Source organism: Drosophila melanogaster, chromosome 2R (assembly GCF_000001215.4).
Source record: "Drosophila melanogaster chromosome 2R".
Taxonomy (NCBI): domain Eukaryota; kingdom Metazoa; phylum Arthropoda; class Insecta; order Diptera; family Drosophilidae; genus Drosophila; species Drosophila melanogaster.
Window position 1 is genome coordinate 9,719,376 of NT_033778.4, and position 20,328 is coordinate 9,739,703.

Sequence of the window (20,328 nt, forward strand, 5' to 3'; positions counted from 1 at the left end):
TACAAAATGGCTTTAGCAGACCAGTTCTGGATATGTGACACCCGTTTGCTAGTTTGAAAGCCTCACAGGACTTGTGTCCCAATTTCTCACCTCAAGTTCAGCGTCGCCGCAGAGATTGGCCAGCTCCTCGTCCTGCTGCTGGTCTTTCTGCTTCGCCTGCTGCACGGCAACCTCTTCCTCGTCGTCTTCGTCCTCAATGGTTTCCGTGGAGTCCTCGGAGGATTCCGAGGGAGCTGTCACCGGAGACACAGACTTCAGGCGCGACTTCGACGCCGCGGAGGCGGCCTTTGTGATGGGCGTGGCCGTGGCGGCGGTGGCCGGCCGCTGCTGAAGCCATTTGTGCTTCATGCACTCGGCGGCTGTCATCCGGGTGCTGGGGAAATGGAAATCCGGAGACGGGTTAGCAACCAGACTCTAATTAGGGGGAGAATCGAAACACCCACCTCAGGTCCTTGGCCAGCAGCTTGGCTATGAAATCCAGACACTCGGGGGATATGCCATTAAAGCATTCATCCTCGAAGTCGTATTTTGCAATGGTTACATTTGACATTGTTTCAATGTCGTTCTCGCCCATGAAAGGCGACAGTCCTGAGATGCTGTATCCAAACCATCATATGGGGTTGTGTGTGGTTTCGAGGTGTGGGAGAGTCAATAAACATGTAATGTGAAAGCAGCGTAAGTAGAATAAATAAAAACACAAAACCAACACTTAATTAACTAAATTAAATTCGCCAAGGAGTGGGAGCAGATACGCCACGCCAACCACCACCTTTTGATTATCACATTTTTAGCTGGTACACACTTTTAATTGGTTTTCTCCCAAGCACCTACCCTTAAGATATAAGTGCGGGTCTTGATTAAATTTCTAATTGCTCGGGCTGAAATATAAATGGTTCGAAAATATTGAGCTAGCTTTACTCTAGAGATGACTAAACTAAACATCCTCGGATAGGCTTTTCTTTTTAAATGATGACTTTGGTAAGTAAGATCAAGAATACACTTTATGATTTCTATAGATGTTAATAGGATTTATAAACATCTATTTGACTTGTAAGTTTATTAAGAGAATATTAGTGGATTTATTTAAAGAATTGATCTAAAAGTAAAAAAATTGTGCTTTCCTTTTCAAATTATTTTTTCAGTTTTGATCTTCAGTATTCTCTGTTCAAGAAATTTAAATATAACTTAATAAAACCCAATGCGTACATCTAACATTAGACATCAAAGGCTTGTATAAACTTTTTTGCTTTGTAATACATGTTGTACATTAAATGTATAAAACTTACAGCACATAGCATATAACGCCAACACTCCACATATCTGTTCCATACGATATACAGTCAAAGTTCACAACTTCTGGCGCCACAAATTCCGGAGTGCCGAAGAGAACCTATTGAAATATTCGGTATTACATTAATAATAATATAATAATTATAAATAACTAAAATACTAGCTCCCCAATCATAATATGCATCTAAGATATAAGGACTAACTAACATCATGAGTTTTAAGAAAATGTTATTAAAAATGTTTTTTAGGCCTTCAGTTAATTTCTGGTAATTGTTACATAAAAAGTTAGGCATTAGGATATTACTTCCAAAGTGAAAACCAATTTGTTTATAGAGTTTAGCAAGATCTACTTACTCTGAGTCGCTTATCAGGATCAAATTTACGAGCCAGTCCGAAGTCAATGATCTTGATGCGGTTGCCCTTCTGTGTGAGCACCAAAATGTTTTCGGGCTTCAGATCGAGGTGGACTATTCCATTGCCGTGGATGAAGGCCATGGCCTCGCACACCTGGCGGATGAAGACGCGGCAGACTCGTTCGGTGAGGACGAACTCATCGTCCACCACGCGATCAAAGAGCTCACCTCCTTCGATGCTGTGAAGGTCAGAAAAAAAGTGAGTTAAATTAGACAGAGGGAAAATGTGAAAGCAGAAGTGCATACTATGGACTGCAGACAAAACGAAACGAATCATGCAAACCAAGCACCATAAGCAGAGTTATTGCTTTTCAATTAGTCTCCTCACCTGGTCGTAACCATAGGTTTAAGCTTCGGTTTTAGTTACCTTACCTGACCACCACCCAAACTAAACTAGTTATGTTATTTACAAGAGTACAGATTGCCCTGCCAGGACACGAAAATCAGATAATCCATGAGCATCCATCCGCTCGAGTGACGGGCATCAACTAACGGCATGCCGATTGGAATCGGAGTCGGAATCAGAATCAGAATCAGAATTGGAATCGGAGGGAATTATGTTCAGGCACTCGGACAAATGTCATCCGAGATTTGCCTCAAGTGTCGACAACACATCACAAAAATCCTGCCGTTCCATTCCTCCATCAGATGCCCATGAAAAAATTCGAAAAAGATAGGAGAAAAGCCGCAATTCATTAGTTTTTCTCTGTTTTTTCGGGTTGTTAGCTAGTTGATGCACTTCACCCCGAAATTGAGTAAATTAAAATTGCATGTAGATCTTTGTGCATCGTTTGAAATGGAATATTGCTATCCAACTGATGGACAGTAGCTGACATTTTGTTTGCTCTGATTATGCAGCTTGTGTTGAACGATGTAAATACTCTGATAATATTTGGACGCCCCTTCATCTATTTTTAAAAACATACATGTAAATACAATAACAATTTGTACAAATCAAGCAAATCATGAACAAGTAACTTGAAGTGAAACAAACGTGAAATATCTTCGGTAATGTATTGTATATGTTTGTGTGCATTTATAATCGATCGATATAGAATATTTTTATAAATTGTCTAACAAGACGAGCTATTTTTCTCTAATTGAAATGAATACCCACTGATGTGATAAACATTTCTCTGGGTGCCCATAAAAGTCCATTATCCAAATGAAAATCACTTAAAGTGCATTTCATTAAAATGGGTTCATTAAAAATTTCATCTAGTAAATCCAGTGATTTGAGAAAATCCAATGAAGCTTTTCACCCGACAATTTTCCCGTCGCTTGGGATGTGTGAAACAATTGCCAAAATGTTTAAATATTTATTGCAAAATGATAGCTGTGCCATTTTAATTCAGTTAAACTACTAGCTGTTTGTTTTAGTTTGACAATTCTGCTTACTTCCTTTGAGTGGCTTTGCCACGATGGAAACTAAATAGTTGAAAGGCAGCATGTTTAAACCATTTGGCTTGCTCCTCATCTCGGCGAGGAATTCCCTTCTTTGGAAAATATGTTGATAGTAGTTGAATATTCTGCTATGAATATGCCAAGGAGAACTATGCCAGTCAACAATTAACTTTTCCGGGAGGGGGAAAACGGCGAAAGGAGAACAGGACCAACCAGAACAACAGCACAAGTTGTCCAAACTGCAGTTTCCTTGTTTTGTTGAAAATTAATTTAAGTTGACAAAGTCTTTTGGGGCTTTGTCCTGGGTCTATGGAAACGGAATTGTTTCATGTTTCTTTCGTTTTATTGTTTGCCACCCTGAGAGGCGAATGTGGGTCAAGGCCGTTGACTAATCAGTGGGCCGAAACACCTGCCTCAATCGTTTTTATGGGCCATTAGACCCTTAACCCATGTCACCATTCATTTGCGAACAAAGAAGCTGCGAAAAACTTTCGCGAGGCAAATAAAAGTTGCTGTAAATTTCTATAAATGCTCGGGTGCCGAGGGAAAACCTGTTGCTCGAGGTTTTTCTTTCTGGCTTTGTGTGAGTGTTTCGTGTTTTGGGTGTGGGGCGGAAAAGTTTACTAGTTTACGATAATGTGCGTACGTGTAAATCGCATTTTATGCACAGTCCCACTGATTGCAAGATATTGTGTCCCCGGCAACAATGTGGCAAACAGCAAAGGGACAACAAACTTAACGAATAGTGGAATAGAGGACTACAAATGTATAAATTAGGGTGGACCGTATTCGGTGACCAGAGTGTTTACTTTACTTAAATACAATTTTAACATTCTAATTCATTTCTTATGCTTTGAAAGTGCATCTTATCCGACTATCCAAACGACTCTAACTCTTGGTCGCCAAATAAAGCCCAGTCTAACCTATATACATAAACATTTATACTGTATTTATAGAGAAACACAGAAAAGGAGTCACGCCCACGAGACAGGGACAAGCAAACTGAACACATTCATTTGTACGGGCCTGTGAATGGGCCTCTTGAAAACTTCCTTACAGTTCCAGGACGACGCACATCATTTTCTGATATTCGTATGCCGCGTACAACTGTATGATGAGGTGATGCTGCAATGAATTCATTATCTCCACCTCCCGCTCCACATTCCGCTTGTCCTCGCGCTTGGGGATCGGCACAAACTTGGCCGCCAGCTGCAGTCCATTCGCCTTGTCCCTGCACTTGTACACCGTACCGAATTTTCCGCTGCACAAGAGGTATAATATTGATTACATATGGAGGCCGCACAACGGGGAGCATGGCGATCGAGTCGCTGGAAATCACTACTCACCGTCCCACCTCACCAAGCACATCGTAATGTTTATGGGCATCGACGTTGCGATTTATGGTCACATCGCGCATGGGAAACGCCGGTTCCAAAACTGCAAAATACGGAAAAATGGTGAGGTATTAAGTTTGGGCCATAAAACAGTTCAGCAATAACCTTTTCATTTAAGAAGTGTACTGAAAATTGAAAAAAGAACAAGTAGCTTTGATTGCTTCAATAAGTTTATTGAACGTTTATTTTATAGGTTAAAGTTCTGAGTTAAAAAAAAAAAAATGGTTAAGGAACTAATTTAATGTGATTCCTTATTACTGCATCTTATTTTGTGACCTCTGGATTGTGCACAAAAGTTACTTATAGAGCAGCCCGCGTTGTATTGGCGTAATCTTAACGGTGCATTGATATCAATCCAGGTGTAGTATTGCACTTCGTTAAGCCATTTCATCAGTCAGTAATTCCATTGGCTTGACATTCCCCTTATCAGCATACCAGTTTGCTGCCATAAATTGACAAGCCATATGTGGACACACATATACATATATGGTCGGAAATGTTTCGGTCTGATTAAGACCTCAGCTGTGTGATTTGATTAGATTTTCTCTTCCTGGCCGGAGCTAAAAAACAACTAGTGCTCCCAAATGTGGTCGGGAGTGCACCCTCGGCAATATGGCATTTCAATCATTTCCATTGTCCGGTGCCCAGTTCGGAGTCCATTTAATACCGGCTATTATGGAGCCAGTACGTCGCTCTGGAAGGACTGCTCAACAACAGTTTGTGCTTGTCACATATTTCGCAGGACATATTGCACACAAGTTTTCCTGTTGTGCTCGGAGGAAACCCTTTCAGAATTTGATTCGTTGTGTGTGTCTACAAGTTGCCAAACAAATAAAAATGACTTGATTCAATTGAATTTGTGCAACGCAACGATATGAAATGGGGACGACAACAGTGACGAGTGGGAATATTGTGACAAATATGGGTTTACTTGTGTATTCCTGGACGGTGGACTTTCCTGGTTCCCCTGCGCGTGGACACCAAACAGTGCATGATTTTTCATATTTTTTCCATTACGCACAAGTGTTTCAACTTGACATTCGACCGCAATAATCCCCGGAGATTTTGTGGCAGGCATGGAAACAGTTGCTTTCGAAAATTTGCAATTGGAATTATTGATAATCTGTCAAAGGCTTGTGGCACAAGTTAAGTAAGTCAATATGTGTGCTGGAATAACCGATTGATGGCTACTATTTTAAAAACAATAAAATTGCATTTGAAGTAATAATTTGTTAATTATGATAGTTCTAAGAGTTTATCCTATCAATTTTATTCTAAAGCAAGATCAATATCAAACTACTGACCAACTTTTCGATAGGCTTGAAGGAGCAGCTATTAATGTTCTAGAGTTACAGCTTTTCAAGAGTAAAGCAAATTTGTTGTCCCCATTTTTTTTTTTTTTGACTTTTTCTAGCTGTGCTTAAAGGCGGTATTTAAGGGGTTAAGTTGTTAGCATGCTTCTATGAATTGATGTCATCTGCGCGGCAGCTGTCCCATTAATATGTAAATGGCGCACATAAGTATGCTACGGAAAACACGATAAATCTTTAAAATCAAAGGCGAGGCGAAGAAGCAAACGAAAAGACTTTTCCGAATCGTGTGAGAGAAAAAGAGGGGGGCGGGTGGGGGGGTTTGTGAGGAAGTGGATGGTGTGGGTGGCACAAACTTGGCAAATTCAAAGTGAAAGTCGAGCGTCTACTGTGAATAGAAATGGAGGCTGTGAGAGCGTTTTCTTTGCTATTTGTGTGCAGCGAGGCACTTGTACACACATATGTCTACGTATGTGTGCAAGCAATTGACGCCTCCCTTTGGCCACGCCCCCTGGCCATATCTCGTTTAAACGGTTTTTGGCGCAAATTCATGCACCGACTGAGTGAGCGAGTGAGTGCATGTGTGAGTGCATTTGAGTGCACTCTGCCAATAATGCGCACAATTTAAGTTTCGGCAAACACGCCCAAACACTCGCATTAGGCAAGAAAATTGAAGAGCGCCCCTCAATTGAATGGAAGTTTTGGTGAAAAGTTGCCAACTTCTCGGTCCCATAACTCATTATTCAAAAGACACAAATGTGGAAACGAAAAGGGGCGACGAGATTCGAGATATTTCATCGCTCATAAAATTTCAGCAGGAGTGCAGACCAGCATTCATTATGCACAAACGGACACTCATACTCGGTTTAATAACTAAAATGAAATTTTCGGGAAGTAATCATATGCAATAAACTGAAAATAAGTATGTATTGTCCGATTGTAGATTTATTTATTATAAGGACCAATTAAATGACTCTACGTACTCGAACAATAAGTTAAAAGTGCTAGGGGTCAGAGGTGAACAGTTTCAGTTTAGAACCCTATTCTCTGAGTGTACTCATATTCATACTCAGAAATGGATGTGAGTGGGCGACAGGTAACTCCCATTCATTTCCTGGTTCGAGCTCATGAATAAATGAATTTATATCGACTCTTCTTGGCATTTGCACTGCACCGCTTATCCAAAGGGAAAATCCGGGGACTTGGGTAACAGAGGGTTAAGGGGTCGGGTTATGCCCATATGCTTCGGCTAGACGGTGGGCGTGGCTGCGATGGGCGGTGGTTGGTTGGCTGACGACCCCAATCCCCAATGCACAAACCGAATGCAATCGAAATTGGACTTGAGCCGTTTGAAGTGTTTTCGTAAATCAATTTCAGTTCCATTAAGCTGCAAGATGTGCATATAATACACGAATCGTTGGGGATAAGGATATGTGTGTTGCAGTAAAAATATGATGTACTTTTTTGTAAATATATATATATAGTGACATATTCACATACAAAACCACATAACGTAGAGTAAACATATTGAAAAGCCGCATACGTAAACAATAAGTGACCACCATGCTAATGTGGATCAAATAACAAAAATATCCACTCTGCATTTTGACACCCCCATACTGTATGCCATCTGCGCAGTATGCATTCTAATAAACAAATTCTTTGACAGCGGCACTTAGCCATTCTTGTAAACAAATCTTAAAGTCTGCCTGCTCTCTCTGAGGCTTCTCCTCCACTTAAGAATCCAAGAGCAATGCTCTCCCAAAAACACTAACATATTCTTTAAGCAAGCACAGAGGCTTCTCCTCATTTTCACTTTCATTTGATTTTCAGTCTTAAGCTGAACGTTAATCAATAAACAACAAAATCGATCCCGAAATTTTGATTCGTTTTATTTTGGCAAAACTTAATTTTCAGCGTTGGTCTTAGTTCATATTCGGAACGGTCCATTCAATAGACTCAAAACTATTTATTGCAACCATTTATTTGCAATTGGCGCAGTCGATGTGATCAGTGTTAAAGTTCCTTGATGCGGTAACCAGATTTGCCAATTCCTGTGTTCTTTTTGTTCTCTGACAAAAGTACCACGCTAACGGGCACCCACGTGACGGTTAATATCGCTTTAAGTTTTTAATTAAACCTCGACAATAAAGTGAAACCGAAAAATCACAATTTGCCTAAACAAACCTGAATTTATTATCAGGAAGACGCTATTGAATTTGTGAGAGGCTGTAAATCCAATTGGTTACCTCAAAGACCCACGAAAAAGCTATAGTGCAACCCTTGTGAAAATCAAAACCTATCTTAAAAAAAAAAAAAAAAAAAATTTTAAAATAAGAATAATAAATTAATAAGCGAAAATTAAAACGTATTAAAAATAAGAATAATAAATAAATAAGTGAAAATTCTATTTGATAAAAATTAAAAATAAGAATAATAAATAAAAAGACAACATTTTAAATTAAACAATATTATAAAAATATAAAAATATTAAAAAATATATTAAAAAAAAAAAAAATACACGATAATAATAATATAATAACTAAATAATAATAATAAAAAAAAAAATAAATAAATAAAAAAAATAAATAAATAATCCAAAAATCAAAAATGGCTCAAGAACCAGCAATTGTGCCACCACTATCAGACAGCAACATGACCCAGGTTGCCTACCAGATTGGCAATGTGGAGAAATTCAACGGTGATCCAGGCTCACTATACACCTTTGTGAGTCGAATTGATTACATACTGGCTCTTTATGCTACCGGAGATGAACGCCAACAGCAGATCATATTTGGGCATATTGAACGCAGCATCAGCGGAGAAGTTATGCGCTGCATTGGAGCCTATGACATGTACACCTGGCAGCAGCTTAGAAGACAATTGGTACTCAACTATAAACCCCAGACCCCTAACCACGTTCTTTTAGAAGAGTTTCGAAAGACCCCATTTCGAGGCAATGTACGAGCATTCCTGGAAGAAGCAGAAAGCCGCAGACAAACACTTACTAGTAAGCTTGAATTAGAGCAAGATCTTGAAGAAAAGACTTTTTATTTGAAATTAATAAAATCCAGTATAGAATCACTAATTGAAAAATTACCTACACACATTTATTTAAGAATAAATAACCACAACATACCAGATTTGCGATCACTTATAAACCTTTTACAAGAGAAGGGCATGTACGAACAAATAAATCATACAAGTACACATGTCCAAAAACAAAATTTCTCTGATAAGCCACAAAAGTCCTTTAATCAAAATACTAATCAGTCTAACAATATCAGAAAATATCCAACACCTTTCCTACATTATAATTCACCAATACCATATCAAGCTCCACAAATTTATCAAACACCACCAACTAATAACCCACTTTATCGTCATCCAATACCCTACCACCCTAATCCAAACAATGTTTTTCAACCAAGCCAACAAAACAATGTTTTCCAACCAAGCCAACAAAACAATGCTTTTCAACCAAATCAACGTACAAACTTTACATCTCGACCAATTTTTAACACCAATCGAAACAATGCATTCGATCAGAATAGGTTCGGACAACAACCCCAATATCAAAATCAACAATCAACACAAAATTCAAGTTCCTATGTACCCAATCGACCAATAAAACGATTAAGACCAGCTAATAGTGGACAGACTGGGATGAGTGTTGACGAAACATTATATCAAGAGGACGCTTTTTATCAGCAGTGTGTTCCATATGACTATTTTTATTATCCAACTTACGACCATTCAGACTATTATCCAGAAAATCAATATCAAATTGACGAAAACAACCAAAATTTACAAAGAACACAACAGTTACAGCAGAATAATACAGACGAGACAAACAATGACAACCAAGAACCCAATGTTGAACAGGCCGAAAATTTTCAGCCACAAGCCTTGGAAAACCCCAATATATAACAATTAAATACAAAGAAAATAATTTGAAATGCCTTATTGATACCGGATCAACAGTTAACATGACATCTAAAAATATATTTGATTTACCAATCCAGAATACTAGTACTTTTATTCATACCAGCAATGGACCGCTCATTGTCAACAAAAGTATAATCATACCTTCAAAGATTTTGTTCCCAACAACAAATGAATTTTTATTGCACCCTTTCTCTGAGAATTACGATCTTTTATTAGGAAGAAAACTTTTAGCAGAAGCAAAAGCAACAATAAGTTACCGCGATCAAGAGGTAACTCTTTACAACAACAAATACAAATTAATAGAAGGAATAGCAACACATGAACAGAGTCATTTTCAAAATGTAAATATGATACCTGACACCATGCTCAGACAGCCAAATAAAATTTCACCCATTTTAGAATCAGACCTATACAGATTGGAACATTTAAATAACGAAGAAAAACAAAGATTGTGCGCACTCCTGCAGAAATACCATGACATACAGTACCATGAAGGTGATAAGTTGACATTTACTAATCAAACCAAACATACTATCAATACAAAGCACAATCTACCACTTTACTCTAAATACAGTTACCCACAGGCTTATGAACAGGAGGTCGAAAGCCAAATACAAGATATGCTAAATCAAGGTATTATACGTACCAGTAATTCACCTTACAATAGCCCCATCTGGGTGGTTCCAAAGAAACAAGATGCATCAGGCAAACAGAAATTTAGAATTGTAATAGACTACCGAAAATTAAATGAAATAACAGTAGGAGACAGACACCCAATCCCAAACATGGACGAAATCTTGGGAAAATTGGGCAGATGTAATTACTTCACAACTATAGACTTGGCAAAGGGTTTCCACCAGATCGAAATGGATCCAGAATCAGTTTCAAAGACAGCCTTTTCTACCAAGCACGGTCATTATGAATATTTGCGCATGCCATTCGGATTAAAAAACGCGCCAGCCACCTTTCAACGGTGCATGAATGATATTTTAAGACCACTCTTAAACAAACACTGTCTTGTGTATTTGGACGACATAATTGTATTCTCGACATCCCTTGATGAACACCTGCAATCGCTCGGACTAGTTTTCGAAAAATTAGCAAAAGCCAACCTTAAATTACAGCTTGACAAATGTGAGTTTCTCAAGCAAGAAACCACATTTTTAGGACATGTTCTAACACCAGATGGAATAAAACCAAACCCTGAAAAAATTGAAGCCATTCAAAAATATCCAATTCCCACTAAACCAAAAGAAATAAAAGCTTTTCTTGGACTGACAGGATATTATCGTAAATTTATTCCAAACTTTGCAGACATAGCCAAACCCATGACTAAGTGTTTAAAAAAGAACATGAAAATTGACACTACCAACCCAGAATATGACTCTGCATTTAAAAAATTAAAATATCTAATATCAGAAGACCCAATTCTTAAAGTACCCGACTTTACAAAGAAATTCACTTTAACCACAGACGCAAGTGATGTCGCTTTGGGGGCAGTACTGTCACAAGATGGACACCCACTTAGCTACATTAGCCGAACACTTAATGAACACGAAATAAATTACAGCACAATTGAAAAAGAACTCTTAGCAATTGTATGGGCGACAAAGACTTTTCGACACTACCTACTTGGAAGACACTTTGAAATATCCAGTGACCATCAACCATTGAGCTGGTTGTACCGTATGAAAGACCCAAATTCAAAACTGACCCGATGGAGAGTAAAATTATCCGAATTCGATTTTGATATAAAATATATAAAAGGAAAAGAAAATTGCGTGGCGGATGCTCTGTCCAGAATAAAACTTGAGGAGACATATTTGAGCGAACAAACCCAACATAGTGCAGAAGAGGACAATAGTGATTTAATTTTTATTACAGAAAGACCTCTAAATACATTTAACAGACAAGTTATATTTTCAAAAGGACCACCAGACATTAAAGTTACGAAATATTTCAAAAAACACATCACCCAAATATTTTACGACATTATGACCAGGGAAAAAGCCGAACAATATTTGATAGACCATTTTTGTGGTAAGAAAAGTGCGTTGTATATTGAGAGTGACGCTGATTTCAAAGTCATTCAAGCCGCACATAAATTAGCCATAAACACCAAATATACAAAAATCCTGCGTAGCACGATTTTGTTAAAAAACATAACCACTTATGCGGAATTTAAGGAATTGATCTTGACTGCTCATGAAAAACTTCTACACCCAGGCATACAGAAAACTACTAAACTTTTCGGAGAAACTTACTATTTCCCTAATAGCCAGCTACTTATTCAGAATATAATAAATGAGTGCAGTATTTGCAATCTGGCAAAAACAGAGCACCGAAATACAGACATGCCAATGAAAACCACACCCAAACCAGAACATTGCCGCGAAAAATTCATGATAGACATTTACTCATCCGAAGGCAAACATTACGTTAGTTGCATAGACATTTATTCGAAATTTGCCACATTAGAAGAAATAAAAACAAAAGACTGGATAGAATGCAAAAACGCGCTTATGCGCATATTCAACCAGCTTGGCAAGCCAAAGTTACTAAAGGCGGACAGAGACGGCGCATTTTCCAGTTTAGCCCTCAAGAGATGGCTGGAGAGTGAGGAAGTCGAATTGCAGCTTAACACAACAAAAACTGGTGTGGCGGACATAGAAAGACTACATAAAACAATTAATGAAAAGATTCGCATAATCAAAACATCCGATGACGAAGAAACCAAATTGAGCAAAATGGAAACAGTACTTAACATATACAATCATAAAACCAAACACGACACCACTGGACAGACCCCTGCACACATATTTCTCTACGCTGGACAACCAATATTAGATACCCAACAAAACAAAGAAAACAAAATAAACAAAATAAATAATGACAGAGTGGAGTACGAAGTCGACACAAGATACAGAAAAGGTCCACTACAGAAAGGCAAATTAGAAAATCCTTTTAAGCCAACAAAAAATGTGGAGCAGACTGACTCTGATCATTATAAAATTACTAATAGAAATAGAATTACTCACTACTACAAAACACAATTCAAAAAACGAAAGAAAAATAATCAGCTCTCAATTTCACAGGCACCTGGCACTTGATAACATTGCTGCTGATGCTGATCACAACAGTTCATGGACAACAAATTGAAATTAATAATATTGACACAAACCACGGATATCTCCTTTTTTCTGATAAACCAGTCCAGATACCATCATCCTTTGAACATCATTGCTTGAGAATCAATTTAACTGAAATAGACACCATAGCTGATTATTTTGAGCAAAGACTACGTACCGACTACCATGCACCCCAGGTCAAATTTTTATACAACAAAATGAGAAGAGAACTAGCTGGAATAGCCTTGCGACATAGAAATAAACGGGGACTTATTAACATTGTAGGTTCAGTTTTTAAATACCTATTTGGCACACTTGACGAAAATGATCGAGTGGATATACAGAGGAAACTTGAAACAAACGCCCATAACTCGGTAAATTTACATGAACTCAATGACGCTATTCAATTAATAAATGACGGAATGCAAAAGATACAGAATTATGAAAACAACAACAACATCATTAACAGTCTTTTATATGAACTCATGCAGTTTACAGAATACATAGAAGATGTGGAAATGGGAATGCAGCTTTCCAGACTCGGTCTATTTAATCCCAAACTACTAAACTACGATAAACTTGAGAATGTAAACAGCCAAAATATTTTAAACATTAAAACATCCACTTGGATTAATTACAATGATAACCAATTATTAATCATATCTCACATACCTATTAACTTTTCATTAATAAATACAGTAAAAATAATCCCTTACCCAGACTCGAACGGCTATCAGCTAGAATACACAGACACACAATCATATTTTGAAAGAGAAAATAAAGTTTACAATAACGAAAATAAAGAAATAAACAATGAGTGTGTCACCAACATTATTAAACATTTAAAACCAATTTGTAATTTTGAGTCAATCCACACAGATGAAATAATAAAATACATAGAACCAAACACAATTGTAACCTGGAATTTAACCCAAACAAGTCTCAAACAAAATTGTCAAAATTCATTTAATAATATAAAAATAAAAGGAAACAAAATGATAAAAGTAACCCAATGTAAAATAGAAATCAATAGCATAATTCTAAGTGAAAATCTCTTTAAACCAGAAATAGATTTGACACCATTATACACACCACTTAACATAACAAAAATAAAAACTGTTAAACACAACGACATTAATGAAATGATTTCACAAAACAATATTACACTTTACATATTTATGACTACTGTCATCATTATACTTATTTTATTGTACTTATATTTAAGATACGTATCATTTAACCCATTCATGATGCTGTATGCAAAACTAAAATTAAGAAAAAATCAAAATCAAAACACAGCACAACAAATAGAAATGGAAGACGTTCCATTACCCCTACTATATCCATCAATCCCAGCCCAAGTATAGGCTTCTCTTTAAGGGAAGGGAAGTGACATATTCACATACAAAACCACATAACGTAGAGTAAACATATTGAAAAGCCGCATACGTAAACAATAAGTGACCACCATGCTAATGTGGATCAAATAACAAAAATATCCACTCTGCATTTTGACACCCCCATACTGTATGCCATCTGCGCAGTATGCATTCTAATAAACAAATTCTTTGACAGCGGCACTTAGCCATTCTTGTAAACAAATCTTAAAGTCTGCCTGCTCTCTCTGAGGCTTCTCCTCCACTTAAGAATCCAAGAGCAATGCTCTCCCAAAAACACTAACATATTCTTTAAGCAAGCACAGAGGCTTCTCCTCATTTTCACTTTCATTTGATTTTCAGTCTTAAGCTGAACGTTAATCAATAAACAACAAAATCGATCCCGAAATTTTGATTCGTTTTATTTTGGCAAAACTTAATTTTCAGCGTTGGTCTTAGTTCATATTCGGAACGGTCCATTCAATAGACTCAAAACTATTTATTGCAACCATTTATTTGCAATTATATATCCTTAAATTTACTTAAAAAGTGCTTATGGTTGAAAAACTAAAATGACTAAAGGAGGAAAATATTTTAAGTTGTTCTCTTCTCACTGTTATGAGATACAATCAGCTTTAATGCGTCTCTCTACTAATACAAAATGATTATAGCCTTTAAATAGCTTTCATTTCAAGTTTGCATTCTGTGTCAGACATCTCTTATTCGGTAAAGTACTTTTCCCGACGTTTATATGTATGTATTTCCCTGCTCTATCTATCTCTGTCGCACCGCACCACCGTCTCTCTCTCGCCCACTGGGGTCAATGTGTGTGGATTGGGTTCAAAAGTGCAACTCGTTGCAAATTGAATTCAAAAAACTTTATAAAGTTAATTTATGCACAATATCAATAAAAATGGCTATGCGGGAGTCGCAGATACTACATTTGCACTGCTCATTCAATAGAGTGCCATAGATATAGAGCGGCGGATGCAAATGTCGAACGATTTTTTGTGCCAACGATGGCAATTTTTTCTGATATGAAAATCAGCAAATTTTTCTTTGATTTGCCTTTGCTCCTTGGGTCGTCAAGGACCCGCCAGGATAACCCACCCAAATCTCCGTTCCCCACTGCTCATTTGGGCAACAGTTGCCTGGATTGCCTCGACTTTCAGATTAAAAAATAAAATCCGAGCGAAGGGAATCCTCGACGGAAGCGAAAAATGTTTTCCTCCGACTTTTCCGCTCATCGATTTGGTCCTGGTCCTGCAATTTGTTGCTGTCATAAAAATTGTGTAATGTGCTTAATGAAATTTTTTTAATAACACAATTTGAGAGCACGTGAGTTTAGCGGCGCAAAATGTGTTGTACAACAAAGCCGAACTGTTGCACATCAAACGATGGATGTCAATGTGCCACACATTACACGGCCACAAAAAATATGTACAATATGGGGGAAAACAAAAAACACAAGCCAGACGTCGGCATTTTAATAAATCAAAGTTACGCAACCACGAGGGTCTCGCATGCACTTCCTCATTGTTTATATTCGCATTTAATAACACTTTTTTACGCGACCAAAGCAATCGCACAAGTATGCCGAGCATTTAATGGCAAGGCCAGGCGGGAAAACGGATACAAGCAAAACACTTAATATATTTTATGTATTTTATGCTGCCAGGAAGTCGGCGCAAAGATCACACAGCATTTGCTGTTTGTTTGTCCGGCTAAGTCACTTGCAAAATTCAAAGCAAACAACTATTATAAACGATGAATTTAATTTGGTTCACGATTCCTAATTGCCATTCGCTTTTGAAATGTCGCCTTTAGATCTCACAGGTTATTAAATTTCAATAAAATTAACATAGTTAATAATATGCCAAAAAATGTAAGCCGCTTATTTGTTGTGGGTATTAGCAAAATTAGAGTTTTTTGATGCAATATTTCGAGGCATTTCGACTAATACGGAAATCTTTTAATAATGCAACACATGCTATGCAAATTAAGATGGCTTAGTACATCAGTGGCAAACCAAAATCAAATCAACATCGGAGAAAATGTAATACGCAACTTTAATTTGAAAACTGATTTTCATTCCGTTTGAGCTTGCAGACTACCAAAATACGATTTTGATTTCGGAATTAAACTGAAACGGTTGTGTTGTTTACTAAATTTTGACTTTGACCTAATGTTGGCTACTTTCTATGATGGGTTTTGGTAACTTCGACCAGACTGGGAACCTTGCTAAGTTGATGACGTTTGTGCAACCGATGGCGAAAACTGTTGGAAATGAGTTCGTGCCGTTGGCAGTAGATATTTTCCTGGTTATTGTTGCTGCTGATGACGATGCTGCGGGTTGTCTGTGCATTTTAATCAGCCTAAGTGCCTAGGAAATTCCATGGAAGGAATGAGAATGGCAGAGCCTGGCTGAAACTGTGTGGTGGCAGAGGCAGAGCTAAAAAAAATGGCAAAACTTTGCCCCTACTGTGACTACGGTGCCATTTCAAATTGGCTATTACAGGGACTTTCCACACACACACACACACACACACACATCGCCATCATGAAATGGTCATGCATAAATGCAGGGGAAAATGAACAAGCTCCAGTATTCACACTTTTCTCAGCCTGACTATAATGCCACGTCTAATCCGGATGACATATTTTAAAGCCTAACTCAAAAGCGAGGGATTACTAAAACTTCGAAGTGACAAAGCCTACGAATCTCCTGCCATTTCAAATATATATCTATATGTAGTCAGTCCAAAATGAAGAACTTAACTTTATAGTAGCTTAGATAGATCCTTTCGTTAAACATCTTGAACTTAACGATCCTTGTCATCTCCAAACTGATTAGACACTGGGCGAACAATTTATTTCTTTCAGCCGAATGGACACGTTAGATGTGTTTAATGTTCGACGATAGCGATTCCATAAATGATAAATGACAAGTGAAACTTGCGGCATAAGGCGGAGATTTTTTTTTTGTTTTTAAACAAATGCAAACAGGGGACAGCTGACAGGAGACAAATCAATACCGTGTATCCATTTATTTTGCGTTCGCCTTTATATATATTCATATTAATCCCCGTGCATATCTATATCGAATGTTTCGGCAGTATCTCAACAACGGCAATTCATCTTCATCATTTTTTTCCTGCACACCAAGCGTAAATCCGCTGCGACAACGCCCTGTGCCTTCAGTTTTCTGTTTTTTTTTTGCATGTGCGAAAAGCGAGAGAAAAATGAAAATCGTTGTGGAAAAATGAAAAGTAATAATCAGTGTGGGTGTGTGTGGGTGGCATGTGAGTGTGTGGGGGACCTTGAACGCTTTCCCGCGAAGTGATGTAAAGCTCTGTGCCCTAATGCAGTGCAAAGTATTTCGACCCCATTTTCCCCCGATTTTCGTCGGCAATTTCCAGTTTATGCTGCATACTTTTGCGGCACACTTTAATTGGGCAATTGCCATTCAAAATTTATGCCAAAGTCTCTGACGAAATGGGTTGTCACTTTTGGCTCCTTCTCGTTGCCAATTTGCTCGGTGATGCAATTTATTTTATTTCATTTCATTTTCGCTGACTTCTACCAGCTTTGCGACAATGAAATTAGCATTAGAAATTTGTATGCATGCGTGCTGTTCCCTGTTTTTTTTATTTTATCCCATTACCAGCCTCATTCAATTGGAATTTTCATTTCAGCTTATTTCGCCTTTAATTTAGTCACTTGCAAGCTGAGGACACGAAGCGAGCTATTTCAAAATATTGGTCGCCTCGAACATTACGCATACGCCGCGTGTGACGATGAGTCCCTCTTGCATTTCTTGAATCGCTTTGTGGCGCTTTTCCGAGGGGTTTTTCCCCCCGCTCCGCCCCACCCTCTTCGGCTATCCCTTTACACATTCATTACGCTGGCTTTTGTGGGCACACACATAATCTCCGGCTGGCTGTATGGGTGAGTTTTTCGCGCTTATAATCAACGCCGCCATTCGAGCAGCAGCAGCAGTATATATGTGTGGGAACTTTCCATGCTGTTTTCGTTTTAAATCACCGAAACTTGAGCACTGCGAAAATACTTTAAGGGCACTGCAGCAGTGCTAAATTTAAAAGGGCCCTCCAAAATTGCTGTCTCTGCATAAAATGCCTGCTAATTGATCGATGTGAGCACAGCAATTTCAAGGCAATTCCAAAGTCCAACAATGGACCAAAGGACATCGCATGGAGACTACTGCAGACTGCAAAGATAAACACAGGCCAGGACTTTTCCCCCAGCCGAAGTTGCCTTTTTTCAGCCTTGTCATCATCAGTAGATGCAGCCAATTGGTGGATATGGAGGACGGGGGGTGGGGCCATTTGGGCAAATCGGGGAAAATGCTGCAGCAACAGCCGCTTCTAAATGCAAAACGATTTCAAGCCAGACTAGCGACGCACACCGCAATGAACTCATTAAAACTTTCTACCCAGTCTGCAACAAAACGGCATCAAAAGAGAGTCGTGCGCGATGAAAATTCAAAACTGTTAGATTGCTAAGCTCTGCGAATGTCTCAAATAGGAAAAGAAGCCGATGCGAATTCGCTGGCAGCCGCAGCTCGGCGTTTAATTAATTTAATGAGCGACGTGAGGCAGCCGCAGACACCTAGTGTCAGCCAGCGCTCATAAATGACTTTCTGCCCCTGTTCCTGTGCCATTTTGTGGCCCACAGCAGGGGTCGAAACAATAGGTCGCAATCTATGAAGAATAAGAAGATAAGCAATAAGCAAGAAATATGTATACATATTTTAAAAAATATTTAATTTATTATTTATTTAATTTATCGATTAATTTATATATTAGGTAATATATTTTATCGTTTACTGTTTATTACCTGCTTGGTAAGCATTAGAAAAAGTTTTTATTGTTTTGGTTTCGAAATGGTTCTATTACCTTGTCCCTAGCTGTACTAAACTTGGTGCAGGACTCGCGTGGCATTTGAGAATAGAGGTTGGGAGGCTGGGAGGTTAAAAAGCTCCATGCCGAGCATCAGCTGAACTCGTTAGCGTAAAATCCAGGAAATTTTGTCAATGAACTGGCTATCCATGGCCGATCCTGATGGCGGTTGTTGAGCGACTGGTGCTTAGTTAATTATCGGCTTGCAATGGCCCCTCGTTCAAAGTGTATTAATTTATGAGTGCAGCACAAAGGCCAGCACCGCCGTCATTTGCAGCAGCTGAGGATCCAGGGCTCCCCGCTGAATTTGGAAAATGTTTGCCCATTGTGGTTGAAATTTAGGAAGTTTACAGTGTGCATTCCGAACCGCAAATACTTTAAAAGCCTGGTCCAAAACAGCTGCCAAAACAAATGAATTGAAGAAACGAAAAGCGAGCAGGATGCCATTGTGCGAGATATATATCTATATATATATATACATATCTGAATTCTCTGCATCTTCTTCTGGCTGCCAGTGTGTGTAGGCCAATGGTCGCATAAATCAAAGACGAAGAACGAAGTCTGCGGCTGGTTCGAAATACGCCGGCAGTGTGCGAACACATATTTGCACTCAAATCGAATTGCATTTGTTTGGGGCCATAATTGAATAACAACTGTAAATCGCATAGGGCACAGAGCGGGCTAAAAATGCCGCCATGCCAACCGGAAGTCGAAAGGCCGCATACATATGTATATATTTTCGATATGGGGCGTGTGGCCCATAAATAATTTGCCAGCTCTGTGAATTAGTTGCGGCATCAGCAAGATAAATCAATTAACGCGCAACAAACAAAACAATTAATCAAGGTGCAGGTTTTTAGTGCCGGCAATCGGGTCGCTTTGGATCGGAATCGATGTGGATCAGGATGGAGCAGCGAGGTAATTGAAAGGTCATCGATTCAATGGCGGCCACATGGTGCATGTTCGCACGCGCTCTGCCAACAATTTGTTAAAACTTAACGCTTTATTTACTGCCCGACTGTCCATCCTGGGTTCCTCAATCGTGCACAGAGAAAAATTTGTCTGGAGTTGAAATAAGAACGTGGGCGAATTCTTCAGCCTAAGCGATTAAGGTACAACTCGTTTCTTGAGGTACTCATGAAAAAT

At 38.5% G+C, this 20,328-nt stretch overlaps 1 protein-coding gene across 3 annotated transcripts in view, besides 1 other annotated feature; it reads right to left on the reverse strand.

The window, feature by feature from the left end:
* The window catches only part of sqa (spaghetti-squash activator), a 31,774-nt gene that overhangs the window by 3,028 nt on the left and 8,418 nt on the right, over positions 1 to 20,328 (reverse strand). For all 3 annotated transcript variants that reach the window (NM_001273903.2, NM_165693.4, NM_136670.3), the window contains exons 2-7: positions 4,454 to 4,544; positions 4,165 to 4,368; positions 1,645 to 1,882; positions 1,287 to 1,390; positions 444 to 596; positions 91 to 373 (exon numbers count right to left, since the gene is read on the reverse strand). In NM_001273903.2, coding sequence (NP_001260832.1) covers positions 91 to 373; positions 444 to 596; positions 1,287 to 1,390; positions 1,645 to 1,882; positions 4,165 to 4,368; positions 4,454 to 4,544 — 1,073 coding nt within the window. The remainder of the gene's footprint in view (positions 1 to 90; positions 374 to 443; positions 597 to 1,286; positions 1,391 to 1,644; positions 1,883 to 4,164; positions 4,369 to 4,453; positions 4,545 to 20,328) is intronic.
* Positions 7,294 to 14,787: a mobile genetic element.